Raw genomic sequence first — 25630 nt, forward strand, 5'->3', positions numbered from 1 at the left:
ATACAGGTAATATAAGTCAAAAGTCCAGGCTGAGCATCGCTGCTGGTCTCATTCACCAGTTATAGACGAACTTTATCTGTAACCTGGCACAGAGTCGGATTGCGAGTCTGTCGCCATGGCTTCCATGCTACACAATTTCGTCGACGTCGACCAGTCCAAAGCCGCCGATCATCATGATGAAGGCACCAGAGCACTAACGGAACCTGCCAAAGTTTTATCGAGAACGTATCCAGGGGCACCAGAATCCATCGAGCTGCCCAGGATACCCTCTCACCATGTTGAACCGCCAGGCCCAGCGAACCCTCGTCGCGAGACCGACCTAGAGATGTCTCGTCCATCCACGCCCGTCGATATCACCGCTGAAACTGTCCCATCTGTCTGGGACCCATACATGAATCGCTTTCGACTGCTTGTCGTATGCGCCTTCAGCCTGGGCAACGGCATGGTAGACAGCGCGGCCGGTGCCCTCATCCCGTACATGGAGAAGTACTACGACATTGAGTATGGCGTCGTCTCGCTCATCTTTGTCGGCCAGAGCCTCGGCTTCATACTCAGCGCCGTCTTGCTCGAAACTTCTCGTGCCAAGCTGGGACGCGCAAAGACCATTGCGCTCGGCCAAGCCCTCATGATACTGGGCTACATCCCTTTGATCTGCAACGCACCCTGGGTCGTCAACGTTCTGTCATTCATCCTCATCGGCTACGGTCTGGCCGTCAACGTCGCCATGGGTAACATATTCTGTGGCGGGTTGCAGAACTCGACGTTTCATCTCGGCTTGCTCCACGGCAGCTACGGTATCGGTGGCACGACGGGTCCCCTGATCGCCACGGCCATGATGACCATTGCGCAGACCATCTGGAGTCGGTTCTACCTCATCCCATTGGGCTTCGCCGTCTTCACGCTCGGCGGGTCGCTCTGGTCGTTCTGGAACTTTGAGAAGGAGCAGTCGCCTGCTGCGCGCGCTGCCGAGTCCCCGGCGGTGACCGAGTCCGTGATTCTGGGCATGGCGCGCGCCCTCAAGACCAGAATCGTACTGCTGGGCGCGCTCTTCATCTTTGCCTACCAAGGTGCTGAGGTCAGTATCTCTGGCTGGGTCATCTCCTTTTTGATCAATGCCCGTGGAGGTGATCCGTCCACCGTTGGATACGTGTCCTCTGGCTTCTGGGCGGGTATCACCCTCGGTCGTTTCCTCCTCTCGGGGCCCGCCAAGCGGATCGGCGAGAAACGATTCGTGTACTTCTCGACCATCATGGCGCTCCTCTTCCAGGCCCTGGTATGGGCGGTGCCCAATGTTGTCACCAACGCCGTGGCTGTGTCCATTGTTGGTCTCATGCTGGGCCCAATCTATCCGTGCTGCGCGGCGGTCTTTATGCGCAAACTGGCTCGGAGTGAGCGTCTGAGTGGCATGGCGACTATCAGTGCCTTTGGCAGCCTTGGGGGTGCCATGGCCCCCTTTGTGACGGGATTGCTGGCGCAGGCTGTCGGAACCTTTGTGCTGCATCCCATTGTCATCTTCCTGTTTCTGGTCATGCTGCTCTGCTGGTGGGCGATCCCAGCAGAGGTGAAGAGGGATGAGTAGGCCGTCATGGCGCCAGTGCAAAGGAGCGCAAAGGAGTGCAAAGGAGCACCACAGATACCGAACGGTGGTCATTATGGAAGCGGACACTGTTCAAAAATTAATTGGCACAAGCAAGAATGAGTTAAAAGTGAGGCCGTGTGGGAATGAAAGAAGTAATGAGATCGTGATTCGCCCTCTTCCAAGTCTATCCAAATGCGCAGAAGCTTCTATCAGCCTTTTCTATTGGTTGCCTCGTATCTGAAAAGTCGTTCGTCGTTCATCTCATTCACGTGTTTAATCCAGGCGGCCTTTGGCGGCATCCTTGAGGGCCAATGAGCCATCCAGGATCTCCTTGCACGTTTGCGTGATGCTGGTCCAGTCTCTGAAGGTCACAAAGGGGACCTTTTCGTTCTCGCACCATGTCACCAGGTCTACACGCGTTAGCAAATCTTTCATCCATTACAAATGTGCAAACTTACCCTTGTCAGCCTTGGCAAAGAGCAGATCTGTCTCCTTGGCGGCAGAGAGATCCGAGACACCATCACCAGCGTAGAACATCGTCGGCCGCCCTTCGAGGCCAGAGTACTTCCTGATCTCCAGGCTCTTGTCGTGGCCGAAGTCAGTCTCGTCGTGGAACTTGATGGACCATCCGCCCTTTGTGTTGATGTCCTTGCCGTCCCGCGACTGGACGTCGTTGCTGACAATCTGAATGTCCCAGCCCTCGCCCAGCAGGTTGTCCAGCAACATGCTGATAATGGGCGTCATGCCACCCGACAGAATTACAATGGGCACGTTGTTCTCGCGACTCCAGGCGTAGAAGTCCTTGAACCCGGGGTCGAGCTTGATGTTCTTCTTCAGGATCTCCTTGCACTCATTGAACGGGGTGTCGACGGAGTCGAGCATTTCCTGGAACGAGTCGCGGAACGCCATGCGGCCGTAGAGAACATCCTTGTTCAGACCCACGCGCTTCTCCTTTCCAAAACCGAGATTGTCGGTCATGAAGTCGTTCGAATCGGCAGTGGTGATGGTGCCATCGAAGTCGGTGAAGAAGATGGCAGGAGGATTGTTGCGCAGGGCAGGTGTTTCGCTGGAGATGGAACCCATGTTGGTCTGATTTCTTATATGCACTGGCTTTGAAGAGAGAGATTCGCGATATCTTTGCGTCTGCTGTAAAAATGATAGCAAAAGATGATGGTTCTGGAGGGGCCGTCGTGATGATGGAGGGGCACAATTTGGAGGGGCAGAGCATCAATTACCTTATATTGGCCTACAGGTACGAGAAAATTTACGAATACTAGACTGGGAATGATAAGGTCTTACTCGCTCACACAAGGGCTAAAAGACGCATCCATACACCCATTGACTGCTTGCACCAGCCAGCAACGTCCATGGCTGTCCTCGTTGCGAAAGCATTGGCGTTGCTGCCGTCATTGGCGCGTGGGTGCCCCCACATCCAGGCACATTGCAGGTCTTGGCGTGCGTGTCGCCGCAAAGCACGGGCCTTTCCCGAAACAGCAAGCGGTCAATGGATAAAAGGGGCAGTATTCTGGAAACTCCCCAGGTACGTACCTTTCAGGTTGATTTCGAAATGCCGACGATGAGCGAGGGTGGGAAGAAGCCTCGCACCACACCTGGTCACGACCACAACGACGATGCAATCCCTCGGGCGGCCTGTAGCTCGGACTGTCCTTGGGGCGGCACGTCAGCTCCATGGAAGGCCGTTATGGCCCGGGGCGAGACTATGGACCGAGCAATCGCATGAGAGATGGCGGTCGAGGCAGCTGACAGTGCCATTGCGATGCTACGCGACATTTCCCAAGGATGAAAACAAGAATGCCACGACAGAGAAACCGGCCGACTCAATAACAGATGAAACACCATCAAATAGAATATCAGCCTCCGAATCGGGAGCGGACTTTGCCAACGGTGGCACACGCGAACAAGCAGAGAACAGCAGCATCCATGGACAAGAGCCGACTGTCAACGACCGCACACTGCCCTCCTCGAAAGTGTTTCAGAACAGCCTGAAAGAAAAGTTTTCCGTCGTGATGGACGACCTGCAAGCTCGCGCCTTGAATGCCTCGCAAACCCTGAACGACCTCACCGGGTACTCTGCCATCGAGTCCATCAAGGCCGAAAACACCGCCCTCGAAGATGCCCTCGCGAAAGCCCACGCCCATCTCACAGCCTCTCGCTCGCAGTACAAATCGTCCAACTCGAAACGAGCCGCAACGCAGCGAGAAGTCACCACGCTGCTCGCGAGGAAGGAGTCCTGGAGCCCCACCGACCTCGAACGCTTCACCGAGTTGTATCGCACAGACCATGTCCTAGAGGGCGAGGTGGCTGCTGCGCAAGAGGCCCTGACAGAAGCGGAGGCGGAGGAGCAGAGGCTCAGCCAGAAGCTGAACGCGGGCATACTGAAGCGGTATCACGAAGAACAGATATGGAGTGATCGCATTCGCAGAGCAAGTACGTGGGGCACCTGGGGCCTCATGGGCATGAACTTCTTGCTGTTTGTGGTGCTTCAATTCGTTGCCGAGCCGTGGAAGAGGCGACGCCTGGTGAATGGTGTCGTGGCCGAGGAGAAGCAGGTCCTCGAGGAGGTTCGGGGTGAGCTGGCGGCCGTGAAGCTTGCTCTGGAGGCGGCAGCAGCAAAATCTCAGGAGCTAGATGAGCCTGTCCTTGGCATGATGGAGGCTGTCTCGGGGGAACCTGTCACGACGGCCGAGCCAACCACCACACTTCCTGCGTTGCTAGAAGAGCACGTATCCGCGCCAGAACCTGCAATCACATGGAAGCAGTTTCTTTCTGAGACAGAGAGATGGCAGATTGCCATGAAAGATCTTTACAGCGACAGACGACTAGAGTTGCGTATGAAAGATGCATCAGCGTTGGCGTTGGAGGGTGCTGCGGCGGGAGCAGCCATTGCTGGAGCCGTCTTTTGGATGATGGCACGAAGATGAAGCTGTTTATCACTGTTGTCAAAATTGGCCATGTGTATCAGATACTTGTACTGTAGAGCGGTGTTTTCAAGGACTGGAAGGTCAATCATAGCGCGCATCGCATTGTTCTGTCGATTTACAAATCGCAAGACCACTCGAGTTTGTCACTGCAGGACAGCATGCCTCCTCTTCTCTTCTCGGTTCCTTGTCATAGATGCTGCAGTAATAAATGATGCCTTATCGGCAACAGCCCAAAGCTGCCGCATAGAGTCGTATCTTTCATCGGCCGAGCCAACACTTCGTCCCACCATGGCTGGGTTGGGATGCAAGTCCTACGCCCTCTAGGACGCGACAGTTTCCGGTCGCCACGGCACAGATTGACGAGGTTGGCGGTGCTGGAAACTTACATCATAACAAGGCCTTTGTAGTCTCTCTCTTTTTATTTGCTTTTCATCAACTACAGAGCGACGTTTTCACTAACTGTTTGGCACACAGCAGGCACTTTACCCTATCTGGGCTACCCTGCACTTCCCACCGAGCCCCGCGAAATTCGACGCAACCCCTCTATCACCCGCTGCAGCCCCTAAGCAAAACGCTGCCCGCACCACCAAAAACGTCCGTCTGTCAACAAGTACGTACCTTAGTACCTTACCTGACCAGGCACTGACGACATTCTTCCGGGTCCATGTCCATGTCCATTTGCTCCCCAAGTTCCAACTGGCTGCCTGACCGACCTGATCTGATCTGAACCGCGACGGACCTCTTTTCGCCTTCCCCACCACATCACAACATCCTCACAACTCCAGCCAGTCCTCCCCCCCCCTACCGCGTGGCAGCTGAGGGACGGCTTCAAAGCCCTCACGCGCCGCTGAACAAGGGTCTCGCACTTGTCGCCTTTTAGCAGGAGTCTGTCTGCGGGCGATTTCGTCATCTTCAAGTGTCCAATTTCCTTGCACGTCCACCAACTGCCGCCCCCCTCCTGCAGGCATCATCCAGCAAGAAAGAAAGAAAGGCCCCGAATACCCTCAACCACCTCACCCACCCCAACCCGTCCGCCGCGAACGCATCGCGCAACCACCCTGATCATGAATGAGGAAGAAGCAATTCAGACCATTCACAAGAAGATCGAGCGCGAAAAGGCCCTCATCAACGCCGCCAATGCCATGCGTGCCCAGACCAACAACGAAGCCGTCCGCTCCCGTCTCGACAGCCAGATCCGCGACGGCCGTCGCAATGTCGGTTTCTTCGAAGAGAAATTGCGCGACATCCAGCTGCGCATGGACCGCATGTCGCTCAGCGGTCCGAGTGGGCGAGACGGAGAATCTGCCCCCGCGCCACCGCCCAAAGATGTTTCGGGCTATGGGGATCGTGGGAACTATGGCGAGGCCAACTACAGCCAAATTGGGCAACATGGCGATCTCATGCCACCCCGTCATCCGTACGCGCCCCCAGCGCCGGGCAGCGGCATGCCCAAGGCCAGGCCCAACTTCACCAAGCTGGACCTCATTAAATACGACAATCCCTACCTGGGCCCTCGTATCCAGCTGATGCTGTCCCAGCTCCAGTTCAAGCTCAACGTCGAGGAGCAGTACCTCAAGGGTGTCGAGAAAATGGTGCAGCTGTACGGCATGGAGGGCGATCGCAAGAGCAAGGCCGACGCGGCTGCGAGGAGAGTGGAGAGCAAGCAGAAGATCGTTCTCTTGAAACAGGCACTCAAGGGATACGAGGAGCTGCACATTGACATGGACTCGAGTGACAACCAGGACGACGACTCGATCAACATGCCCAACCTCCGCAAACCGCTGAGCGGTCAGCTTGCCATTCGCGTCATGGCCGTCAAAGACGTTGACCACGCGACGACTGGGCGATTTGCACGCGGTCCGGAGACCTTTGTGGCGGTCAAAGTGGAAGACACCGTCATGGCACGGACGCGAGTGTCACGTACCGATCGTTGGGAAGCCGAGTACCACACCATTGATGTGGACAAGGCCAATGAGATCGAGCTGACTGTGTATGACAAGCCAGGGGAGCATCCGTTGCCCATCGGCCTGCTTTGGGTCAGGATATCGGACATTGTCGAGGAGATGCGTCGCAAGAGGATAGAAGCCGAGATGAATAGTTCTGGCTGGGTTTCTGCCGACAGGATGGGCAACTCGGGAGCAGGCGGTAGCGCTCCATCGCAATTCCCCATGAGCCCTTCATCTGGATCGTTTGCTGGCGCAGGAGGTCCTCAGTCCCCCGGCGGCGCCGCCTACGGTGCTCCAGGGCCGCAACCACAAGTCGTCACTGGACCGATCGATGGCTGGTTCAACCTCGAGCCAGCCGGACAGATCCAGCTCCAGATGAGTTTTGTCAAGACAAATGCGGACCGCCGTCCAGTCGATCTTGGTCTCGGCCGAAAGGGCGCCGTCCGCCAGCGCAAAGAGGAGGTGCACGAGATGTACGGCCACAAGTTTGTCCAGCACCAGTTCTACAACATCATGCGCTGCGCGTTGTGCGGAGACTTCCTCAAGTACTCGGCTGGTATGCAGTGCGAGGATTGCAAGTACACCTGTCACACAAAATGCTATACCAGCGTTGTGACAAAGTGTATCAGCAAGAGCAACGCGGAGACGGACCCGGACGAGGAGAAGATCAACCATCGCATTCCTCATCGCTTCAACCCCTATTCAAACATGACTGCCAACTGGTGCTGCCACTGTGGTTATATCCTACCCTTTGGCAAGAAGAACTGCAGGAAGTGCTCCGAGTGCGGTCTCACCTCCCACGCGCAGTGCGTGCATCTCGTGCCTGACTTTTGTGGCATGTCCATGGCTGTCGCCAACCAGATTCTCGAGGGTATCCGAGTTCAGAAGAAGAGACAGGCCAACGCCACCTCCATGACCGAGCGTACGCTGCGGCCAGGCAAATCCAGTCCTCCGAACACGCACTCTCCCTCACCGTCGTACTCGGGCTCGACATCGGGTGGCTATGCGCCGCCGCCATCCTCGGAGGCCGCTGAAGCCGCCAAGGTCATGTACAACCAGCCTCAATCCCAGCAGAGGCCAGCTGGGCCGGATCGCTCGTCGAGCTCCGCGGCAGCCGCGGCAGCATCAGCGGCCATGTACTCGCCACAGAGCCCACAGCAGCCACAGCGCCCTGCTCAACAGTCGATGCATAGCTACGACTCTCCAGCGCGGCCTGACGACGTTCATGCGCCATCTGACCTCGGACAGCAGCAGCAGCGCAAGTACAACCCCCAGGACTATGCCAACGTCCACCAGGGCTATGCCAGTCCGCCGCCTCAGCAGCCTCAGCCTCAGCCCGTGCAGCAGCAGCGACCTACTCCGCAACAGGCCCAGCCAATGCCGCCACCTCAACAGCAGCCCCCGACGTCCGCGCAGTCACCTCAAACCGCCTATCCTCCGTCGTTCCCAGCCCAGTCGCCCACCAGCATTGAACCCACGGGGGAGCCGCTCCAGATCACTGGTCCCAATCAATTGTCGACGCAGCGCAAGCCGTTGCCGTTGGCCACCGATGCCGGCACAGGCAAGCGCATCGGTCTTGACCACTTCAACTTTCTCGCAGTCTTGGGTAAGGGTAACTTCGGAAAGGTCATGCTGGCCGAGACAAAGCGCTCGCGGCGCCTCTTCGCTATCAAAGTGCTCAAGAAGGAGTTCATCATTGAGCATGATGAGGTGGAAAGCATCCGCTCCGAGAAGCGCGTGTTCCTTGTGGCCAACCGCGAGAGGCATCCCTTCCTGACGAACCTGCACGCCTGCTTCCAAACCGAGACCCGTGTCTATTTCGTCATGGAGTACATTAGCGGTGGTGATCTCATGTGGCACATTCAGAGGGGTCAGTTTGGCACGAAGCGAGCGCAGTTTTATGCGGCCGAGGTGTGCTTGGCTCTCAAGTACTTCCACGAGAACGGCGTCATCTACCGTGACTTGAAGCTTGACAACATTCTTCTTACGCTAGATGGGCACATCAAGATTGCCGACTACGGTCTCTGCAAGGAGGACATGTGGTACCGCTCCACGACGAGCACCTTCTGCGGCACGCCCGAATTCATGGCCCCCGAGATCCTGCTGGACAAGAAGTACGGCCGAGCGGTTGACTGGTGGGCCTTTGGTGTCCTCATCTACCAGATGCTGCTGCAACAGTCGCCGTTCCGAGGCGAAGACGAGGACGAGATTTACGACGCGATTCTCGCTGACGAGCCTCTCTACCCGATCCACATGCCTAGAGACTCTGTGTCGATCCTGCAGAAGCTCCTGACCCGCGAGGTGGACCAGCGGCTGGGCAGTGGGCCGACGGATGCGCAGGAGATCATGTCCCAGCCGTTCTTCCGCAACATCAACTGGGAGGACATTTACCACAAGCGCGTGGCGCCGCCCTTCCTGCCGCAGATCAAGAGCGCCACGGACACGAGCAACTTTGACTCTGAATTCACGAGCGTGACGCCTGTTCTGACACCCGTCCAGTCTGGTAAGTGGAGCCCGCGCCAGTCGTCGTTCTCGAAGGTAGCTAACAGAAGCAGTTCTTTCGCAAGCCATGCAGGAAGAGTTCCGGGGCTTCTCGTACACTGGAGACTTTGATTAGAGGGGGAGCATATCTGATGTAGACATGGACGAATTATGAAGACCAAGCGAAGTTAAGAGAGAGAGCACAGCGGGACACATTCATCTTGGTGGCAGTTTGGAGATGGCCGACGAGCGAGTGGCTAAGCGGGCGTAAGAATGAAAAATAGGATCTTGATTATGTGCATCGTTGAAAGTCTCACCGACATGCAGATGTAGGTTGTCTAATAGTGTATTCATGCTATTCTACGCCCGTGATATGCCCCAACTCCATGTTCATAGACGTCGTTCCGTTATTGAGTGTACTCCTTCTGCAACAACTTGGCGATGGTATTCAACCTGTCGGAAATGATTAGCATGCAAGACCCAACGTCGGCAGCAGACAGAAAACTCACTGGATGTTGCTGGTGCCCTCGTAGATGGCGCCAATCTTGCTGTCGCGCCAGAACTTCTCGGCGAGACCCTCGCGCACAAAGCCCATGCCGCCCATCCACTCAATGGCCTGCCCGCTGACCTTTTGCGCGACCTGCGACGCGTAGAGCTTGGCCATGGCGGCGTCCTTGACAAAGTCCTCGCCGGCCTCCTTCTTGCGGGCGGCGTTGTACACGAGGGCGCGGGCGGCGGCGATCTCGGTCCAGGCCTGGGCGAGCTGGTGCTGCATGCCCTGAAACTCGCCAATGAGGCTGCCAAACTGCTTGCGGTCGTTCCAGACGTACTTGGCGGCGTTGTCAAAGGCGCCCCACGCGAGGCCGGTCATCTGCGCGGCGATGCCGATGCGGCCCTCGTTGAGGAGGGAGATGGCGTACTTGTAGCCGTGGCCGCGCTCGCCGAGCAGGTTCTCCTTGGGGATCTTGACGTCGTCAAAGGTGATGACGCACGTGGACGAGGCCTTGATGCCGAGCTTCTTCTCCTTCTTGGCAATCTCGAAGCCAGGGGTGCCCTTTTCGACGACAAAGGCGGTGATGCCGCGGTAGCCCTTGCTGGGGTCGAGGTTGGCAAAGACGATGAAGAAGTCGGCCTCCATGGAGTTTGTGATCCACATCTTGCCGCCGGTGATGGAGAAGCCGTCGGCCGTCTCGGTGGCCTTGGTCTGCATGGCGAACGCGTCCGAGCCCGAGGCCGGCTCCGACAGGCAGAAGGAGGCGACCGTGTCGGTGGCGAGCCGGGGCAGCCACTTTTGCTTGAGGTGGTCGCTGCCGTAGTTGAGCAGGGCCGTGTTGCAGAGGGTGTTGTGCACGTCGACCATGACGCTCACGCTGGGGTCGACGCGCGCCAGCTCCTCGATGCCCACAATGGCCGACGTGAAGTTCATGCCCGCGCCGCCAAACTCCTCGGGGATTTCGATGCCCATGAGGCCCTGCTCAAAGAGCGCCTTGACAATGGCCGGGTCCATCGACTCGGCCTCGTCCATGTCGCGCGCCTTGGGGAGGACAACCTCGTTGGCGAACTTGGAGACGGCGTCCGCCATGGCGGCCTCGGTCTCGGAGAGGTGGGTGATGGGCGTGGGCGTGAGGTCGGAGATGTCCACGGGCTGGGCGTGGGCGCGGACGGACGTGGTCGTGAAGGCACGCGCGGCCGCTGGTCTGGCGACGCTCGATCGCAGAGTCGCGGAGGCGGTGCTGGTTGTGGTCTTGGACACGAGAGCGCGTGTGCCGCGGACGGCTGGCCTCATGGCTCGTGTAAGTGAAGACGACATTGTGAGGAGGGCGTCTGTTGCTCTAAGCCAATGGTGGAATAGACAGGCGTCTACACTGATTACAAGATTGGCAGAATGAATCTCACGGGGACAAATAAAGGAAGGAGAGGTACAACCACGCAAGAGAAATATCGACGATTCATCGGCGTACGCAGAGGTCAGGCAGATCGATGGAGCCCCGGCTGGAGAGGTGGAAGAATGGACCCTCCAGCGCTTCAGCCGAGGGTAACCATCATCCCCAGCTGCCTGGCTGCCGACTTCGCGGGGCGGCGGACTAGCAGTGGAGATCGATGGCCGCAGTTTTCCCGACGCCCCTTTGCATGTGACATCAGCAGTGTCCCGGCGACCGGAGGATTTCGGCCGCCGAGCCACGTGACCAGCTGTCCCAGAATTTCGAGATCCGCGATAGCTTCACGCGCGACAGCGACGCAGGTCCCAACCAACCAACCCGATCCGATCCACGACGAGGACCGTGCCACACCGTCAAGATGGTCGGTTCAATACTGCGCAACCTCTTCTCCCCGCCGACGCGGCGTCTCGCGCCGACAATCACATCCGCCCTCCCCAGGACCATCGTCAATCCGTCGCCGCAGCGCTCCTTTTCGACGACATCCCCCGTCTCCGCCACCCTCAACCAGGTCCTCCGCGGCTGTCGCAAGGGCAAGAAGGCGCGCCACGCCACGTCGCCTGCACTGGCGGCCTCGCAGAGCCCCGCGATGAAGGGTGTCTGTCTACGTGTCGGTGTCGTCCGTCCCAAGAAGCCCAACTCGGGCGAGCGCAAGATTGCGCGTGTCAAGCTCAGTTCCGGGACGCACATTTCGGCGTACATCCCCGGTGAGGGTCACAACATCCAGCAGCACAGCGTCGTGTTGGTGAGAGGCGGGCGGTCACAGGATTGTCCTGGTGTGCGGTACCATCTGGTCCGTGGAGCGATGGATCTGGTAAGTAACCCCACTATCCCGTGCTGTGGGAGATATCGTGGGCGGGTGCTAACATGATGCAGGGCGGTATTGCGAACCGTGTGTCGTCGAGGAGTAAATACGGATCAAAGAAGCCCAAGAAGGCGACGGTTGGTTAAGGCACGAGGGGAGCGAGCATATGACGGAGCGTGTATCTCTACTGTACAAATAAAACATTCAAGGCACACACAGACAGCAAAGAAGCCGTGGATCAACAAGACTTGGTTCATTCTTGTATACATGAACAAAACATGCTCAGCCATCACCTTGACGCCGTTTCTACTACCGTCAGTCCGTGTCAAAGACCGTATTGGACCTGTCCCATGACCCTGATCCGCCCTGCCCAATTTGATCTATATAGTACAATTTCAATTTCATCCCGGAACCTTTTTTAACCCTTCTGTTCCTCCCAGCCCTGGGGCTTCTCCAGACCGTTGGCCTCGAAGTAACGGGAGGTGCCTGTGTAGCAGTGGTCAGTAACGCGTCCGGGGCAGATGCGGTGGAGAACGTACATGAGTAGCCCTTCCAGTCAAAGTTCTTCTGGGGGTCGCAGTGGCACTTGAGGTCAATACGGGTCTGCTCGCCGGTAGGGCAGTGCGTGAAGGGGTTGTGAAAGTAGGCAATGTCGTTGAAGAACTTGATCTCCTCCTTGGGCAGGAGCAGGCCGGCGCCAATCGAGTGCACGGGGGCATCGCCCCAGCGCTCGTAGAAGAAACCGCCGTCCTTGTCGAGGGAGGTGAAGAAGTCAATGTAGGCGTCGCTGCGCAGCCAGTCGAGGCTGCCGACCTCAAAGTTGGACCAGAAGTGGCAGCGGTTGTAGGTGTCGCCGCCGTCGTCACTCAGGAACTTCATCGAGTTGCCCTCGGCAATGTGCTCCGGGTGGTTCTTCATGAATTTCTTGGTGCTGTCCCAGAGCGTGGGGATGGTCTCTGGGTACTCGTAGAGGCTGAGTACGAAGCTGTACTTCTTGTTCTCCTCGACCATGACGCGGAAAGGGTCGTAGTGCAGGTCGCAGTAGAGCTCGATGCTGGGCTCCACGCGCCAGTAGTACTCGTAGTTGAGCATAATGGGGTGGCGGAAGAAGAAGCCGGACTCGTAGCGGCACATGTGGCGATAGCTGACCGAGTCGCCGTAGATGACGCCGCGCTGCTTCATGTCCTCGCGCACCTTCTTGGCCTTTTCCTGGTCAATCCACTCGGGGAAGGACCAGTGCTCCTCGGGGATCTCGCCATAGTGCGTCTTTCCGGACACGAGGGAGCTCGTCACCTGTTTGAACGTGTCGTCAAAGGGCTTGTCGTTGAGGAAGACCCAGTCGTAGTTGAAGCGTTTGTTGAAGCGGTCCTCGACTTGGCGAATCGACTTGGCAATCTCCCAGACGTCGCTGTTGCGGGCCAGCGTGACAAAGGTGGCGTTCATGCGCGGGCCCGGGTCGGTGCCCTCGAGGTTGTTCCAGCCAGGAGCTCCAGGGTTCATGGCCAGAGGGTGCTCCGCGCCAAACTGGTCCTCCAGCAGCTTGGAGGATCCAGAGTAGCCGGCGTGGACCGCAGGCTCTGCGGGTGTATCTTGGACCTGGGGCGCAGCAGGCGCCTCCTTGATCGGGGCTTCGGCGGGCGATTCGGGGCCCGGTTGCACAGGAGCCTCGGGGGAGATGGCGCCATTGTCGACTTTGACGTCGCCAGTGTTGAGGCCGCCGGGCCTAATGTCGACGCTCTGGTAGTCGGTGTGCGAGAGGAAGTAGTATACGCCGAGGAACTACGACGGGACGTCGCGTGATTAGCTTGAGCTTTGGGATCCCAGGGTGGCCGGCAGCTGTGGGCCTCGACTTACGACAAGCGCAATGGCAATGTAGCGCACAAAGCGCGTGTTGCCTGTTGCCATCATCCTGACAGGTGGACGCGAGGAAGCGTCTTTCTCTGAAGCCAGCGTGGCGGTGGGCGATGGATGGTGCGGATGGAGGAAGGACGGTTGAACAAGGGAATCAGTCAGGGGCTCGTCCAACTGTTGCAAGATAACGTAAGGTAGGGACTTGAAGGGTCGAATACAGGGCCTGGCCAGATGTCTCAGAAGGGTCGCTGGCTCAGGCACTCATTGCTCTGTTGTCGAACTACCAGGACTTCCAATGCTCAACGGACGGAATTCCGATGGTTTGAAATGAATCGTTTGATGGGGGGAGGAGAGGGGGCGGCGCGCGATGGTGAATCGAGAACCGTGAGGGCGTGTTTTGGGTTTGACTGGAGGGACTCGTCACTGGGAGGCCACGAATTGTGGGTGTGACTTCGTATCGACGCAATCAACCCCTGGACAGCGCATAGGGAGGGATGGCAAGGCGAGGTGAGCAGGGAAACTGTCAAACTGCCATGCGGCCAAGAATTGCGCTTGGTCAGACCGTCACCGACCATTGTTTGTATTAATGTTTGTTACAACAGGCGATTGGCGTAGTTTATGCCACTCTGTTCGGCCTCGTGGCTCGTTCTGGTACTGGTCCTAGTCTACTAACAACCTAAGTAGTTTGGAGCGCATAGGCGCGTGGCAAGCATGCGCGTGCCTACAGTAGCTTGTGAGGGCGACGAGTTTTCGATGCAATCAGAATCCAACACAACGTGGGTCCGACGCTGACCTCGTCAAACAAAATGGCCGTCAATACAACATGGAAGAGGATGGAACAGAGTCGAGAATTGTTCTGGCGGTCATTCCCACAAGCGCGGTTTGAGATCAGACTGATGGGGATCTTTTATTAGCAGTCGCGTCCCTCATCTTCATACCCGCGCACCCGATATGGCTGCTGAGCCTGGACGACAGACATTGATCTCCTTCACGCATTCCAGTTGCGCAGTCAATTGAGTCCTGCGTGCTGATCAATTGAGTAATCATTGCCCCCAATGGCGTACTGCCATACTTGCGACCGATACTTCACGTCCGACGTGGCTTTGGGCCAACACCATCGCCAGTCTAGCCGTCACGTCTATTGCTGGAGATGCGACAGACCCTTTGGCTCTCACTCAGCGTGGGAGCAACACGTGCGCAACTCCTACGCGCACGATGCCTGCCCTTACTGCGATGATGTGGTGGACTTTGAGAACAACAGTGACCTGGAGCGACACTTTGAAAGAGTGCATCACCGCTGCATTCCCTGCAGGATCAATTTCGAAACGTCCGACGACCTCGACGACCATGATCGATGGGCGCATTACATGTGCTCGGTGTGTAGGAAGTACAATGACTCTGAGCATAACCTCAAGGCTGTAGGTACCCAGCGCACCGCTCGACCTTGGTCAAGTCCAGTCTTCTAACATGGATGTAGCATCTCCGAAAACATGATGAGAAGTCATTGATTTGCTTCGGCTGCCCTCGGTCTTTCGCAACCTACTCGGCCATGCTTCTACACCTGGAGCCCGGAGCGTGTGCTGCACCTGTCGACGAGTGGGACATTGTCAACTATGCTAATGAGTGCTACGTATGCGACTATTATATCACCAACGACGCTGTGTATAAGTTTGAATGCCCGCCTTGCGACAGGACATTCAAGAAGATGAGCGGTCTCCTCCAGCACGTCGAGAGTGACACCTGCCCGGACGATCTGGAACCGGGATCGCGGCTATGGAAATTTCTCAGGTACCTGCGAGAGAATATCTGAAGGGCAGGTTGTTGCGATACATGATCTCCCATGAGGCTGGCTTAGGGGGCTGCAAGCGCACGGTTTCTGAGAGGCGACTGATCCAAAAGTCGTGATCGAAGGTTAATACTGCGTCTCAAGACCGGTCAATTGATGAGAGTCAGTCCAGACTCCAGTAGCCCCGCGCTCTCCACCTCTGTCACGTACCGTCGACATGGTTGAAGACTCACAATACTCTTCCCACGAGGTCTCATTTCTTTCCAAAAGCGAGTAATGTGTAGTCTAATGTTCAAATATGACACTCAATTCTTTTTCATTGTCTTGATGCCGGATTGTGGCCCTCTACGTCAATCTGGGTCGCCCTGCGGTACCGACTGGCGATACCTTCATGCTGCATGTCCCATGTCCCAGACCCGAACATCACACCGGTCGCCTTGGTGCGCCTGCAGGACATCAAATCGCAGCTAAAGGTAGCAGGTCGACTTCTAAGACTTGTGATCTTATTCCAAGCGTGAGCGCTTTACTTTATTCATCGTCCACTTCTCCCTAGGTGCTTTCCAAACAGCCCTGCCCCTCACGTCCGTGTCCGTTGCATCCTCCCGTGGTGGGGACACCGAGACGGTGCCGGATCACCGAAGATCACGGCGCCGTTCAACGGCATGCGCCGGGGATTCAGGGCGCGCCTCATCCCAGCAAAGCTAAATCCGATCCCAGCGCTTTTTGGGTCGAGAAAATGATTGCGATCGAGACATGCCACGACCCGAGGTAGGCCGGGTTAGTCAGGAGTCCAGACAGGGCCTGGGCAGGCCATGTCGTCGCCGCCCCTCAACTTTCAACTCGCGCCTCTGCCGCGATCCAATGCATTGGTTCCCACAAACAGACAGCGCAAGAGCCCACTGTGACGTGGCCGTCAATTGGCCTGGCTAATCCTACGTCTACCTGGCCTCTTGTACCTACTGAGCGCTCAGGACAGGTGGACAAAATGCCAAAGGCAAGTCGTAATGTAAGTACATGAACTTCTGGCTTACCGAATCCGACAAGCCGCGCCTTTTCCTTGAAAAACCGGGTCGGGGCTGGAGCTCGCGGGACATCTTCAAGGAGGGTGAGACAGGGATTTTGACTGGACGACGCGAGAGAAGGGGATCTATTTAATGCGGGCGATGCATCGCGCCGCTGACCGTGGTGTCACTGACGACTGGAGGGAGCAGCCAGGCGGGCAGTGACATAGCTCGGTTGGATCTTGAACAGCGAGCAACAGCAGGCACAGAACGTGTTCATCTCGTGTCTCTGAGTAGATCAACCTGGACTAGCGAAGCCTTGCCAGCTGATTACCACTTTCACCGTGCAGGCAGGCCTCGCCACGTCAATTTACCTCGAACAACACCAGACGCTTCACCGGCCGATGCAACCCCAAGTCCCCAACCCAATCGACAGCAAACGACTTGCGATATTTAACACACGCTACAAGAACATAGTCACCCTCCTACAACTCCCCCGTCATCCCAGACCACCGCTCAGTGGCTGCCCCCCACCCGTAAGCTCCGATCTTCTGCTCCTTTGAAGTCGGCTACGGGAGCGAGGAGTCGAGGACCCCGCCCCCGCTTCCACCTGATACCCCTTTCCCTTCAACTGAGGCATCGTGGCCTTGTCCGCCAGGCTTGGCAGGTCCATGTACATCTTCACGTTGTACTAGAGCCCGAGAGTGGCGCCATGGGATCCATCCTACGTACAGTGCCCTCTCTATACTTAGCTGCCGGCCTTGACGGACTCTCTGCGGGTGGATTGCGTGGGACGATCCCTGCCCGCCCACGCCCCATTGCTGAGGACGTTGGCTCGCCTGTCGAGCTCTTCCTCCCTAGACTGTTCATGCCACCCGTCGGCTCAGCTTCCCCTCGGCTGATCTTGGACGAATGACGACCCTGGCCTCCGTGTCCATAGCAACACAAGTGCGTGCTCCATGCAGCATGCAAGGCCGCGAGGTGTCCGAGCAGGAATGTTCTCTTCCGAAGCTTGTACTCCATGTACCTACGTACGTATGTAAGTGTGTAAGTAATTAGCCTCAGACTCCACTGGGTGGGTGGGCAACTGACGTAGCAAGGCGAGGTAAGGTGGTCTCTACTCTCAGCTCGCCTGGCGCGTCCAGTCCTCCGCCAGGTGGTTAAATAGGCTCGGTGCTCACGCTGTTTCTCCTGCGTCTTCCTCGCCAGATATCACTTCACCATACCCCTTGCTCCTGCAGTACCTTACCACTACACAACCACCTTACTACCTTCACCATGTCTCAGCTCTCTCGCGCCTACGGGGCCACCAGTGTCAACGAGACCAAGGCCCTCTACGATGAGTGGGCCGCTTCTTACGATAAGGAGATGGCCAAGGAGGACCAGGACTACGTCGGCCCCGTGCTGGCGGCGGCCCACGTCCTGAAGCACCTCGGCACCCCGTCCATCCAGTCCGACATTGAGATCCTCGACGCCGGCTGCGGCACCGGCCTCGCCGGCATCGCCCTCGCCCAGCTCGGTGCCCAGAAGGTGGACGGCGTCGACCTGTCCCCCGGCATGCTGGACATTGCCCGCAAGGCGGGCGTCTACCGCCACCTGGACACCGCCGACCTCTCGACGCAGCTGGCGCACAAGGACAACTCCTACGACGCCATCTGCTGCGTCGGCACCCTCACGCAGGGCCACGTCGGCCCCGTCGCCCTCGACGAGTTTGTCCGCATCACCAAGCCCAACGGCTTCGTCGTGTCCACCATCCTCGGCAGCATCTACGAGTCGGGCGGCTACGAGGCCAAGATTGAGAGCCTCGTCAACCAGGGCCGGGTACAACTCATCAGCAAGGAGCTCGAGGACTACCGCCGCAAGGCGGACGTCAAGGCCCGCATGGTCGTGCTCAAGGTTCTCTCGTGATGCGCGTGTGGCGATTCGTTCGTGACGACGATGATGATGATTGATGGTGATGTTCCCCGTGTGAACAAGCATGAGTGACACACACGACTTGGTTGCGCGAGAGCACAGGTAAAGCAGCGATTCTGTTGGGGAACCAGGCCCACGCTTCATGAAATTGAGTGTCCTGCCTCTCCTCTCCGGCACCCTTTCCATTGGCCTATCCCGGTTCTAGGGAACGCCATGGGTGTCCATTCGTGCGATCTTTTGCTCGGTGCTTTGGTTGTGTGTTTCCTTACCTGAACTGCGCGCGGCGCCGCCACGCTCCTCGCGCACGGGCAGCGACGATGATGGGTGCTTCTGGGATATGATATGATATGATGATACACAATGACAATTGAAACTTGTGATGTGAACTTGACGCTCTAGCCTCTGGCCGTTTTCGCGTAGCTCGATTTGCTCGGATATTTGGCTGGGTTCCGGAGTTCCTCGCTTTGATGTGGTGGATAGCGATTCTGGTGTTAGCTTGGGTCCATAGCCATTCCAGCGATTGAAACTTAGAAAGTTATAATCTGCGGTTTTGACGTCGCACAGTCGAGACGTGGTACATTGACGTCCGTTGGTGGGCGAGTTGGAGAAGACTTCACGTGACGGACAGGATCTGTGCCTCGTTGCAACGTGACTACAGTGTCCGTGACTAGTTTGAAAGGTTCACACCTCCAAGCATCTGATTATAAGGACGTGCATGAACGATTCATCACAAGGTGCCCAGGTTGTCTCCTAGTCGGCGCAGCGATGCGTGTCATGTAGGGTAGGTCGAGGTCGAGATCTGATCCATTTGCCCACCTACCAGGAGTCAAGGACCAGGGTTCTGGTGTCAGACCAGAAGACGCTCAATCAACCACGAAAGCGCGCAGAAGCTTGCAGCAGCATGTGGTAGTTGCATACCTATTGCACTGAACACAGTTGAAGCAAAGCCAATGTTACTCCAGCCAGCGACCGAGAGTGTCTGATGAGTTTATCGAGGGGTACGGAGATGTTGGAGTGTCACGTGCTGTTTACTAAGCAACAACGAGCCAATCACCGGCAGCCATCGTGCGCCCGATAGAACCGCAACCGCTGCGAGCAAATTCCACAGAGCCATCGACGGATGAAAGAGATCTCGTCGCGACGCCGCGTCCAAGATCAGCATCTATCGAAGCATCCCGCCAGCTCCGGCAGCTCCTCTCGAACTTTGCCCTAGCGCCGATCAGGCGGCTATTGCACCCTTGCTCCAGTCGAATGAACGCACACGGCCTCGAAGCAACGAAGCGGAAACAGAGCTATCAGGACTCGCTCCCAATCAATCAGCCCATACTTCCTCCACCGTCGGCGGCAGCACAATGATCGATTTGAGTCAAACATTCTTTTTAGCAGAAAAATCATCCACCTAGTGGTAAGTCGCATTCTTGAGTCTGGGAGAAGGCGACATCGGCGCGGCGTGGGGTACGCAACAACTGCACCTCGCAGGTTGAACACGTTGGCAGCTGTACGCGGCATGGCACGGCCTTGATCCTTGGGCGTCTGACACCTCGAGTCTCCGAATGACTCGATCTCTTGACGAACGAGCCAGACTGTCCTGGATCAGAGGCGCTCGCCGTTGGATGCAGCGCAAGAGCTCTCTCTGCCAACGAGGGGGAGCTCTTTAGCGTCATCATCATCGAGCCCCACTGCAGATTGCCCTGCAGTCCTGATCCCTTCCAGGCCTGCCACACATCGCTTCTCCAGACGTGGACCAAATTTGCAACGGAACCTAGCTGACCAGCCCAGTACAATAGCTACCAGTTTTATTCAACCCGTTCACACCATGTCTTTCTTCGGCTTCGACACCAGCGGCCATGACAAGGCCCAGCCTGGCTTTTCCCAGGCCCACGACCCCTTTGCTGGCCTGTCCGGCCGGAACGCTGACGTCGACGACGCCCTCGAGTTTGAAGACACATACGACGGTCTCGGCGACCAGCTTGACGACGCTGACGATGCCTTCAACGACGACACCTTTGGCGGAGGGTCAGGAGCTGCGCCTGCCCCCAGCCACGGCGGAGCCCCTTCGGCGGGCAAGGTGGGAAAAGACTTTGACTTCTTCGGTCAGACGGCCAAGGTCTCTGGTGCCATTGAGGAGGAGCACATGCGGTTCGATCGCCAGCAGCCCACTGCGCGTCCCGTCCAGCAGCAGTCTCTGAACCAATATCATCAGCCGCCGCAGTCTCAGGCTGCCTACTATGCCAGCCAGCCGATACAGCAAGCGTATCAGCCCGCCCGCACGGGCTACGAGAAGTACAGGGAGCCCGAGGCTATGCCTGACCTGAACGTGGATCGGAGCATCTGGGGTATTGGACCTTCCAAGGCCGCTGCGCAACACGCCGCTCCGTCGCCGCAGGCCCAATACGCGCCCCAGCATGCGTCCCAGCCACCAGCTCAACCCCCGGCGAGCCGGAAGATCATGAGCTTGGAAGAGGTGGAGGCAGCCATGCGACAGCCCAAGCCCGCATCCCAGGCGCCGCCTCAGGAATATCGTCATACACCACCCCCGCCTGGCTTTCAGCAGCAGCAGCAACAGTTTTACCAGCAACAGCAGCAGCAGCAGCAGCAGCAGTATCCTCTCCAGAGCCTGCAGCAGCTCCAGCAACAAGTTACTACGCCTCAGCAAGGCCAAGCGCAACCAGTGACGATCCTTCAGCGCCCCCAGAGCGGCCAGCCCAACAAGGCTACGCCTCCTGCTCAGCAGCAGGCTCCTCCCGCTCAGCCTACCCAGATTCTTCAGAACCCGAACCGACTGTCTGGGGATGCCGCACGCATCGCCATGGGCCACCAGCCTCACCCGTCCCAGGGATCCCTCCCCAAGATGGGCCAGTTGCAGCAACACCCGCAGTTCAACCAAATGTCCGAGGAGGAGAAGGCCGCCTTCCTTGATCAGGAGACGAAGAGAGCCAAGCGCAACCACAAGATCTGGCTGCTGTCCAAGGATAATGGCCTGATGACTCCTCAAGACAAGAACTTTATCACTCGCATTCAACTCCAGCAGCTTGTGTCCGCCACCGGTAACCCAGCCGAGCGCGACACGGACACGTCCATTGCCGAGGACTTTTACTACCAGGTCTACAGCCACATTCGCGCTGGGCAACGTCAGAACCCGACGCAACCCCTCAGCAACTTTGCCCAGACCTACTTGTTCCAGACTGGCGGCCGTCACGGTGGCCTCAGGAGGCACGGTCGCCCCGCCGAGAACCACTTCCAGCGCATGGAGCAGCAGGTGCAAAGAGCCGTGGAGGCAGCCAAGAACAAGCCCAAGAACCCCCAGCTGGTGATCGCCGGCAGCCTGGGCAAGATCTCGTTCAGCAACGCGAAGACACCAAAGCCTCTCCTGAACATCAAGCGGAACGACAGTGAGACGCAGCGCCCGAGCAGCGCCAAGAAGCCTACCCACACCGGTCTCAACCGTAGAGCCGTGCTGAGGGCCGTTGAGAAGGTGTACAACACGCTGATGAAGATTGAAGACCATGTGCGCATGATCCCACCGCCCATGAGCGAGACAGCCGATGACGAACTCCGCACGCAGCATGCCGAGTGGAAGATTCAGCTCGACACTCTTATTGCCCAACTCTGGGACGAGCTGCAAGTGCACGCGCCCGTCGACGAGATTGTCCCCCACCCCTTCATCGCTTTCCTGTCCTGCGCCAAGGGCAAGAAGGCCATTCCCCGAATCTTCCCTCATCTGGACTTTGAGAAGCGTACGACCATTCTGACCCTCATCATCTACCACCTCGACCAGCTCGACGTTGTCCAAGAGGCCGTGGTCAGCGCGGACACGACACTCAACGCACGCACACGCGAGAACGTCGAGCTGTTTATCTCCACGGTTATGCCCTCGCTCATGGGGTACTTTAACGAGACCGGCCTCGACATTGTCGATGGCGTCCTTAACCTGGTCGCCATGAAACTGCCCATTGACACGATTGCCAAGACGAGGATCGGTGTCTCGATGCTTACCCTCATCCTGAGCCGCGCCGTGTTGCTCAAGCAGACGGGCGCCGGCAACCCCGAGCAGTGGGAGAAGTGGTACGTTGACTCCTCCTGTGTGCGGCAGTTGTCTTTTTGTGAAACGGTACTGACATTTGACCAGGGATCGCACTTTCGAGACCTTGTTCAACAAACTCGAGCCGTCGCTGCCCTACATTTTCCCCGGCAGCGTCAACACCGGCGAAGACGTCTACGTCTGGCAGCTCCTCGCCGCGATGGGTGTCACCGCCTCCCACGACCAGCAGACACGCCTCGTGCTGGCCGTCAAAGACCGCGTCCTTGACACGGTCCAGCTGTCCAAGACGCTGCCGCCCGCCATGGCGAGCGACCGTCTCGGCAGTGTGAACCTGTTCATGCGCTCCATTGGCTTGGACGTGGAGCTGTTGCAGTAGCCGAGTATATTTAGTGAATGACCTTTTGCAACGACTACAGGGTTTGGTTGGGTGCTGGGATGGTGTGTCTGCATTTTGCGAGGGGGATTTGATAAATGCCATTGAAAGCGTGTGGAAGGGTTGGGCTCCGACCACCGTGGGCCTGGATTTGAAGAGACGAGGCTCAAATGGCAGAGAACAACAAAAATCACGGTGTATGATATGGATTCAACTCATGGGAAGCGAAATGCTCGTGCAGTCAGCGCATAACCTGGCAGTCCGTCTTGATAGACTGTCTCTTTTTCTGCGAATCATGATTTCCCAAATATTTCATTTGTTCCCTGCGCCGTGCAATGCTCGTTGATGGATATATGTATAAATGTACAGATCACGTCTCGCCGCTTTCACGCCTTTGGCCGTCCACCGCGTCTCGCGCCAGCCACGGCGGCGGCGCCGCCTCGTGTCCGCGTCGCTCTCGGCCTGGCCGGTTCCGCCGCGGGTTCAGAGGCTTTTGGCACCACGGGTTTCTTGACCTCTGGCTTGAGGGTTTCCACGGGCTCGTCCTGTTCCTGCTTCTTGATGCCGCTGATGGCTTCGAGCAACTCCTTGTCGCCCCATTTGGTGGAAAAGTGCGGGACGTGCTCAGCCAACTTGGATCCCTCGGGGATGGCGGCCTTCTTGGCCTCGCCCTCGTCGTCCTCAGCGGCGCCCTCCTTCTTCTTGCCCTTGTCGACGGCCTCGGCCTCGTCGCCGTCTGCTGGAGGCTCGCCGCTCGCCGGGTTCTGCAAGAAGAGCGACTCGTTGTACATGTCCCACGCGGCCTCTTCGTTCTCGTCCGTGTAGCGCAGTTTGCGCCACGGCTCACTCTGCACGGCGCGTAGTCGGTCCGCCATGGTCTCCGTGGTCGCCGCCTCGCCATCCGTCGTCGTTTTTATCGTCATATGGATGGCTTTTGCGCCGCCCGCAGCACCAGCAGCGCCAGCCCCGGCACCGCCTGCGCCCCCGGTCGCACTGGCCTCTCCCGCCGCCCTCTTCTCCAGATGCGTCGTCGCGTCAATGTGGTGCAGCTGCGGCCGGAGGTGGACGAGCGACGAGACGGGTGTGATGTGCAGATTCTGGCCCTGAAATACGCCCACCATGTACTGCACCTCGTTTGTATCCGGGTACTGGCCACCCAGGGTCTGGGTGGTTAGTGCCTTGCCCTGCCGCACAGCCTCGTTCCAGTCCATCATGAGGTCATTGTCCTCGTCCTCCTGCTTCTTCCGACCGCCCTGTTTCTGCTGGACGGCACCAAAGCCAAAGCCGCCCGCCAAGCCGTGACTGCCACCGCTCTTCATCTGCGTGGACTGGTGCAGGCTGCGGCCCCAGCGCTGGCCCTTTTCTCGATCGTACACGACGGGGTCGCTCGACAGTGGAACGTCGACCTCTACCATGCCCGCGTGGGACTTGAGACGGAGCTCAGTGGGCGGCGCGCGCGGGTGCTGCGAGTCGGTGCGGTTGGGCTGCTGGAGGACGAGGAGGCGGCGGCCGGCGGGGAGGGCTGGGTTGAGGAAGACGGGGTAGGTGGCGGTGATGGGGTCGTCTTCTTCGTCCTGGGGCGGATCGACGTCCATCTTGGCGAAATCGACGGGCTTCGCCATGGCGAGGATTGGGTTGCAATGGGTGTCTACTATTGATGATGGACCTGCCTGTATGTACAGTCGACATGGTGGGAGAGCTTTCTATGGTGGGGGTCGAGCATAGCAGCAAAATTACGTATCTTATCTTATCTTATCTACTCTATCTTATGGCTCCTGGTCAACCATGCCCACAGCGCTCTGGCTTACCCTGCGCCGTGGACGGTATCTCCCCCTCACGAGCCTCTTGATTCCTCATGCCAGAATCAGATCGTGCCGCCTACCCGCGATATCTCATTCTCGCGTGTCCTTCGCGTGTCCTTCGCGTGTCCTTCGCTAGTGAGAAACGGAGACGACCCATCCAAGATTCCCAGCCTGCAAGGGGTGGGATGCAAGGCAAGGCCTTCCTTCAATGGTACCCTAGATCGACTGAGCAACGTGGTGTTATTTCTGTTCTGCATTTCTGGTCCAGCGTGTCGGGGTGGGAATGAAACCCAAGACATCGACACATTTGTTGCTCTAACGACTCGACGAGAGACTCGACCACGTCTCACAGACTCGCTCATTCCGACGCTAGGCACCGTTATCTTGTTGCTTATTTTATCGACAAGCATCCGATACCCAATTACATACCAGCGGCAGCGTCCAAAGGGGAAGCCACCGAAGGACCGCGATTCGCTGCCCAACAAAATCCACTCGTCGTCATCCTGCTGCTGTCAGATTTGACTGGCCGTAGCTGCAGCATACCAAGCCTCCGCAAGCTCAGCTGAGACACGTCGAAATTTACATGCTCTACGCCACTTCCTGGCAGACTGGCTCTTCCTGAATCCTGATTGACGATTCATCGCCGCCACGCGGATGCTCTTGGGGTTACGCACCAACAGGCCCCGGCTTCGTTTGCCATGCCAAGTCCAGTAGGCTCGCCTTGAGAGGTCATCTTTCCCCGCCAAGGGCTCGGCATCTTCCGTGGGGTACGCGGAGCGCCGGAGCGTCGGAGGCCCGCCGATGTTGGCTGGGCGTCTGATTTTTGAGGTTCGAATCTCGAATATCGGGGGAGCTCAAGAGTAGTGTCGATACTATTGGCACTTCTGCCGGCAAGTGCACCAAATCTTATCCTCATTAGAGCCAGCGTTGCCACTCACTCGTGGCGGCGTGGCACTAGGCAGTATAACGCGTTCCTAGGCTGAGTCTCATGCCAAGAGCGACACCTTTTCGACGAGAGACAGTTCGAAGACGCCCACCCTCAAAGCGTTACACTACTAAGTTGGAACATGTCACTGCGGCCAGGAGGACTGCCCGTCGGAGCAAACAATCCGTGATATCATCCAGCACCCCGGACGGACTGGCCTCTCTCTCTTGTGATCTTATCCATCTA

General features: G+C 57.7%; 10 protein-coding genes across 10 annotated transcripts; 6 read left to right on the top strand and 4 right to left on the bottom strand.

Moving 5' to 3' along the window:
- Positions 1-34: 34 nt before the first annotated feature.
- F5Z01DRAFT_257148 (major facilitator superfamily domain-containing protein) lies at positions 35-1801 on the top strand. The gene has a single exon (XM_046258550.1). The coding sequence runs from the start codon at positions 116-118 to the stop codon at positions 1577-1579; it is 1464 nt and encodes a 487-aa protein (XP_046115851.1). The 5' UTR covers positions 35-115; the 3' UTR covers positions 1580-1801.
- F5Z01DRAFT_257318 (phosphoserine phosphatase) lies at positions 1716-2936 on the bottom strand. The gene is made up of 2 exons (XM_046258555.1): positions 2038-2936; positions 1716-1989 (listed from the first exon to the last, which is right to left on the bottom strand). The coding sequence occupies exons 1-2, from the start codon at positions 2660-2662 to the stop codon at positions 1853-1855; spliced, it is 762 nt and encodes a 253-aa protein (XP_046115852.1). The 5' UTR covers positions 2663-2936; the 3' UTR covers positions 1716-1852.
- A 17-nt stretch (positions 2937-2953) lies between these two features.
- Positions 2954-4672, top strand: F5Z01DRAFT_257150 (Mdm33 family-domain-containing protein). Its single transcript, XM_046258552.1, has one exon. The coding sequence runs from the start codon at positions 3211-3213 to the stop codon at positions 4519-4521; it is 1311 nt and encodes a 436-aa protein (XP_046115853.1). The 5' UTR covers positions 2954-3210; the 3' UTR covers positions 4522-4672.
- Positions 4673-9276: 4604 nt separating this feature from the next.
- F5Z01DRAFT_662442 (acyl-CoA dehydrogenase) lies at positions 9277-11040 on the bottom strand. Its single transcript, XM_046263948.1, has 2 exons — positions 9458-11040; positions 9277-9401 (listed from the first exon to the last, which is right to left on the bottom strand). Exons 1-2 carry the CDS (start codon positions 10756-10758, stop codon positions 9356-9358), a joined length of 1347 nt encoding a protein of 448 aa, XP_046115854.1. The 5' UTR covers positions 10759-11040; the 3' UTR covers positions 9277-9355.
- Positions 11040-11929, top strand: F5Z01DRAFT_662445 (37S ribosomal protein S12). The gene is made up of 2 exons (XM_046263949.1): positions 11040-11699; positions 11762-11929. Exons 1-2 carry the CDS (start codon positions 11247-11249, stop codon positions 11834-11836), a joined length of 528 nt encoding a protein of 175 aa, XP_046115855.1. The 5' UTR covers positions 11040-11246; the 3' UTR covers positions 11837-11929.
- Positions 11930-12108: 179 nt separating this feature from the next.
- On the bottom strand, positions 12109-13595 carry F5Z01DRAFT_626732 (nucleotide-diphospho-sugar transferase; the record flags this gene model as incomplete). The annotated part of the gene is made up of 4 exons (XM_046261500.1): positions 12109-12176; positions 12230-13229; positions 13260-13469; positions 13545-13595. The coding sequence occupies 4 exons, from the start codon at positions 13593-13595 to the stop codon at positions 12109-12111; spliced, it is 1329 nt and encodes a 442-aa protein (XP_046115856.1).
- Positions 13596-14294: 699 nt separating this feature from the next.
- Positions 14295-15477, top strand: F5Z01DRAFT_258389 (uncharacterized protein). The gene is made up of 2 exons (XM_046258558.1): positions 14295-14959; positions 15019-15477. The coding sequence occupies exons 1-2, from the start codon at positions 14597-14599 to the stop codon at positions 15349-15351; spliced, it is 696 nt and encodes a 231-aa protein (XP_046115857.1). The 5' UTR covers positions 14295-14596; the 3' UTR covers positions 15352-15477.
- Positions 15478-17606: 2129 nt separating this feature from the next.
- Positions 17607-18236, top strand: F5Z01DRAFT_676506 (methyltransferase domain-containing protein; the record flags this gene model as incomplete). The annotated part of the gene is made up of 1 exon (XM_046265262.1): positions 17607-18236. One exon carries the CDS (start codon positions 17607-17609, stop codon positions 18234-18236), a length of 630 nt encoding a protein of 209 aa, XP_046115858.1.
- A 1822-nt stretch (positions 18237-20058) lies between these two features.
- On the top strand, positions 20059-22660 carry F5Z01DRAFT_626472 (topoisomerase II-associated protein PAT1; the record flags this gene model as incomplete). The annotated part of the gene is made up of 3 exons (XM_046261481.1): positions 20059-20807; positions 20859-22307; positions 22372-22660. 3 exons carry the CDS (start codon positions 20059-20061, stop codon positions 22658-22660), a joined length of 2487 nt encoding a protein of 828 aa, XP_046115859.1.
- A 267-nt stretch (positions 22661-22927) lies between these two features.
- Positions 22928-24348, bottom strand: F5Z01DRAFT_662454 (DNA-directed RNA polymerase III complex subunit Rpc37). Its single transcript, XM_046263950.1, has one exon. The coding sequence runs from the start codon at positions 24277-24279 to the stop codon at positions 23044-23046; it is 1236 nt and encodes a 411-aa protein (XP_046115860.1). The 5' UTR covers positions 24280-24348; the 3' UTR covers positions 22928-23043.
- Between the last annotated feature and the right edge of the window lie 1282 nt (positions 24349-25630).

The sequence above is a fragment of the Emericellopsis atlantica genome (assembly GCF_019669845.1).
Source record: "Emericellopsis atlantica unplaced genomic scaffold F5Z01scaffold_24, whole genome shotgun sequence".
NCBI lineage: Eukaryota > Fungi > Ascomycota > Sordariomycetes > Hypocreales > Bionectriaceae > Emericellopsis > Emericellopsis atlantica.

Excerpts from the sequence above, each read along its gene's own strand:
- F5Z01DRAFT_258389 (XM_046258558.1), top strand. The coding sequence starts at position 14,597 with ATGGCGTACTGCCATACTTGCGACCGATACTTCACGTCCGACGTGGCT. Across the intron at positions 14,960-15,018 it reads CTGAGCATAACCTCAAGGCT|CATCTCCGAAAACATGATGA; the intron begins GTAGGTACCCAG and ends ACATGGATGTAG.
- F5Z01DRAFT_257150 (XM_046258552.1), top strand. The coding sequence starts at position 3,211 with ATGCAATCCCTCGGGCGGCCTGTAGCTCGGACTGTCCTTGGGGCGGCA.
- F5Z01DRAFT_257148 (XM_046258550.1), top strand. The coding sequence starts at position 116 with ATGGCTTCCATGCTACACAATTTCGTCGACGTCGACCAGTCCAAAGCC.
- F5Z01DRAFT_662454 (XM_046263950.1), bottom strand. The coding sequence starts at position 24,279 with ATGGCGAAGCCCGTCGATTTCGCCAAGATGGACGTCGATCCGCCCCAG.
- F5Z01DRAFT_662442 (XM_046263948.1), bottom strand. The coding sequence starts at position 10,758 with ATGTCGTCTTCACTTACACGAGCCATGAGGCCAGCCGTCCGCGGCACA. Across the intron at positions 9,402-9,457 it reads GAGGGCACCAGCAACATCCA|GTTGAATACCATCGCCAAGT; the intron begins GTGAGTTTTCTG and ends CATTTCCGACAG.
- F5Z01DRAFT_662445 (XM_046263949.1), top strand. The coding sequence starts at position 11,247 with ATGGTCGGTTCAATACTGCGCAACCTCTTCTCCCCGCCGACGCGGCGT. Across the intron at positions 11,700-11,761 it reads TCCGTGGAGCGATGGATCTG|GGCGGTATTGCGAACCGTGT; the intron begins GTAAGTAACCCC and ends AACATGATGCAG.
- F5Z01DRAFT_257318 (XM_046258555.1), bottom strand. The coding sequence starts at position 2,662 with ATGGGTTCCATCTCCAGCGAAACACCTGCCCTGCGCAACAATCCTCCT. Across the intron at positions 1,990-2,037 it reads CTTTGCCAAGGCTGACAAGG|ACCTGGTGACATGGTGCGAG; the intron begins GTAAGTTTGCAC and ends TAACGCGTGTAG.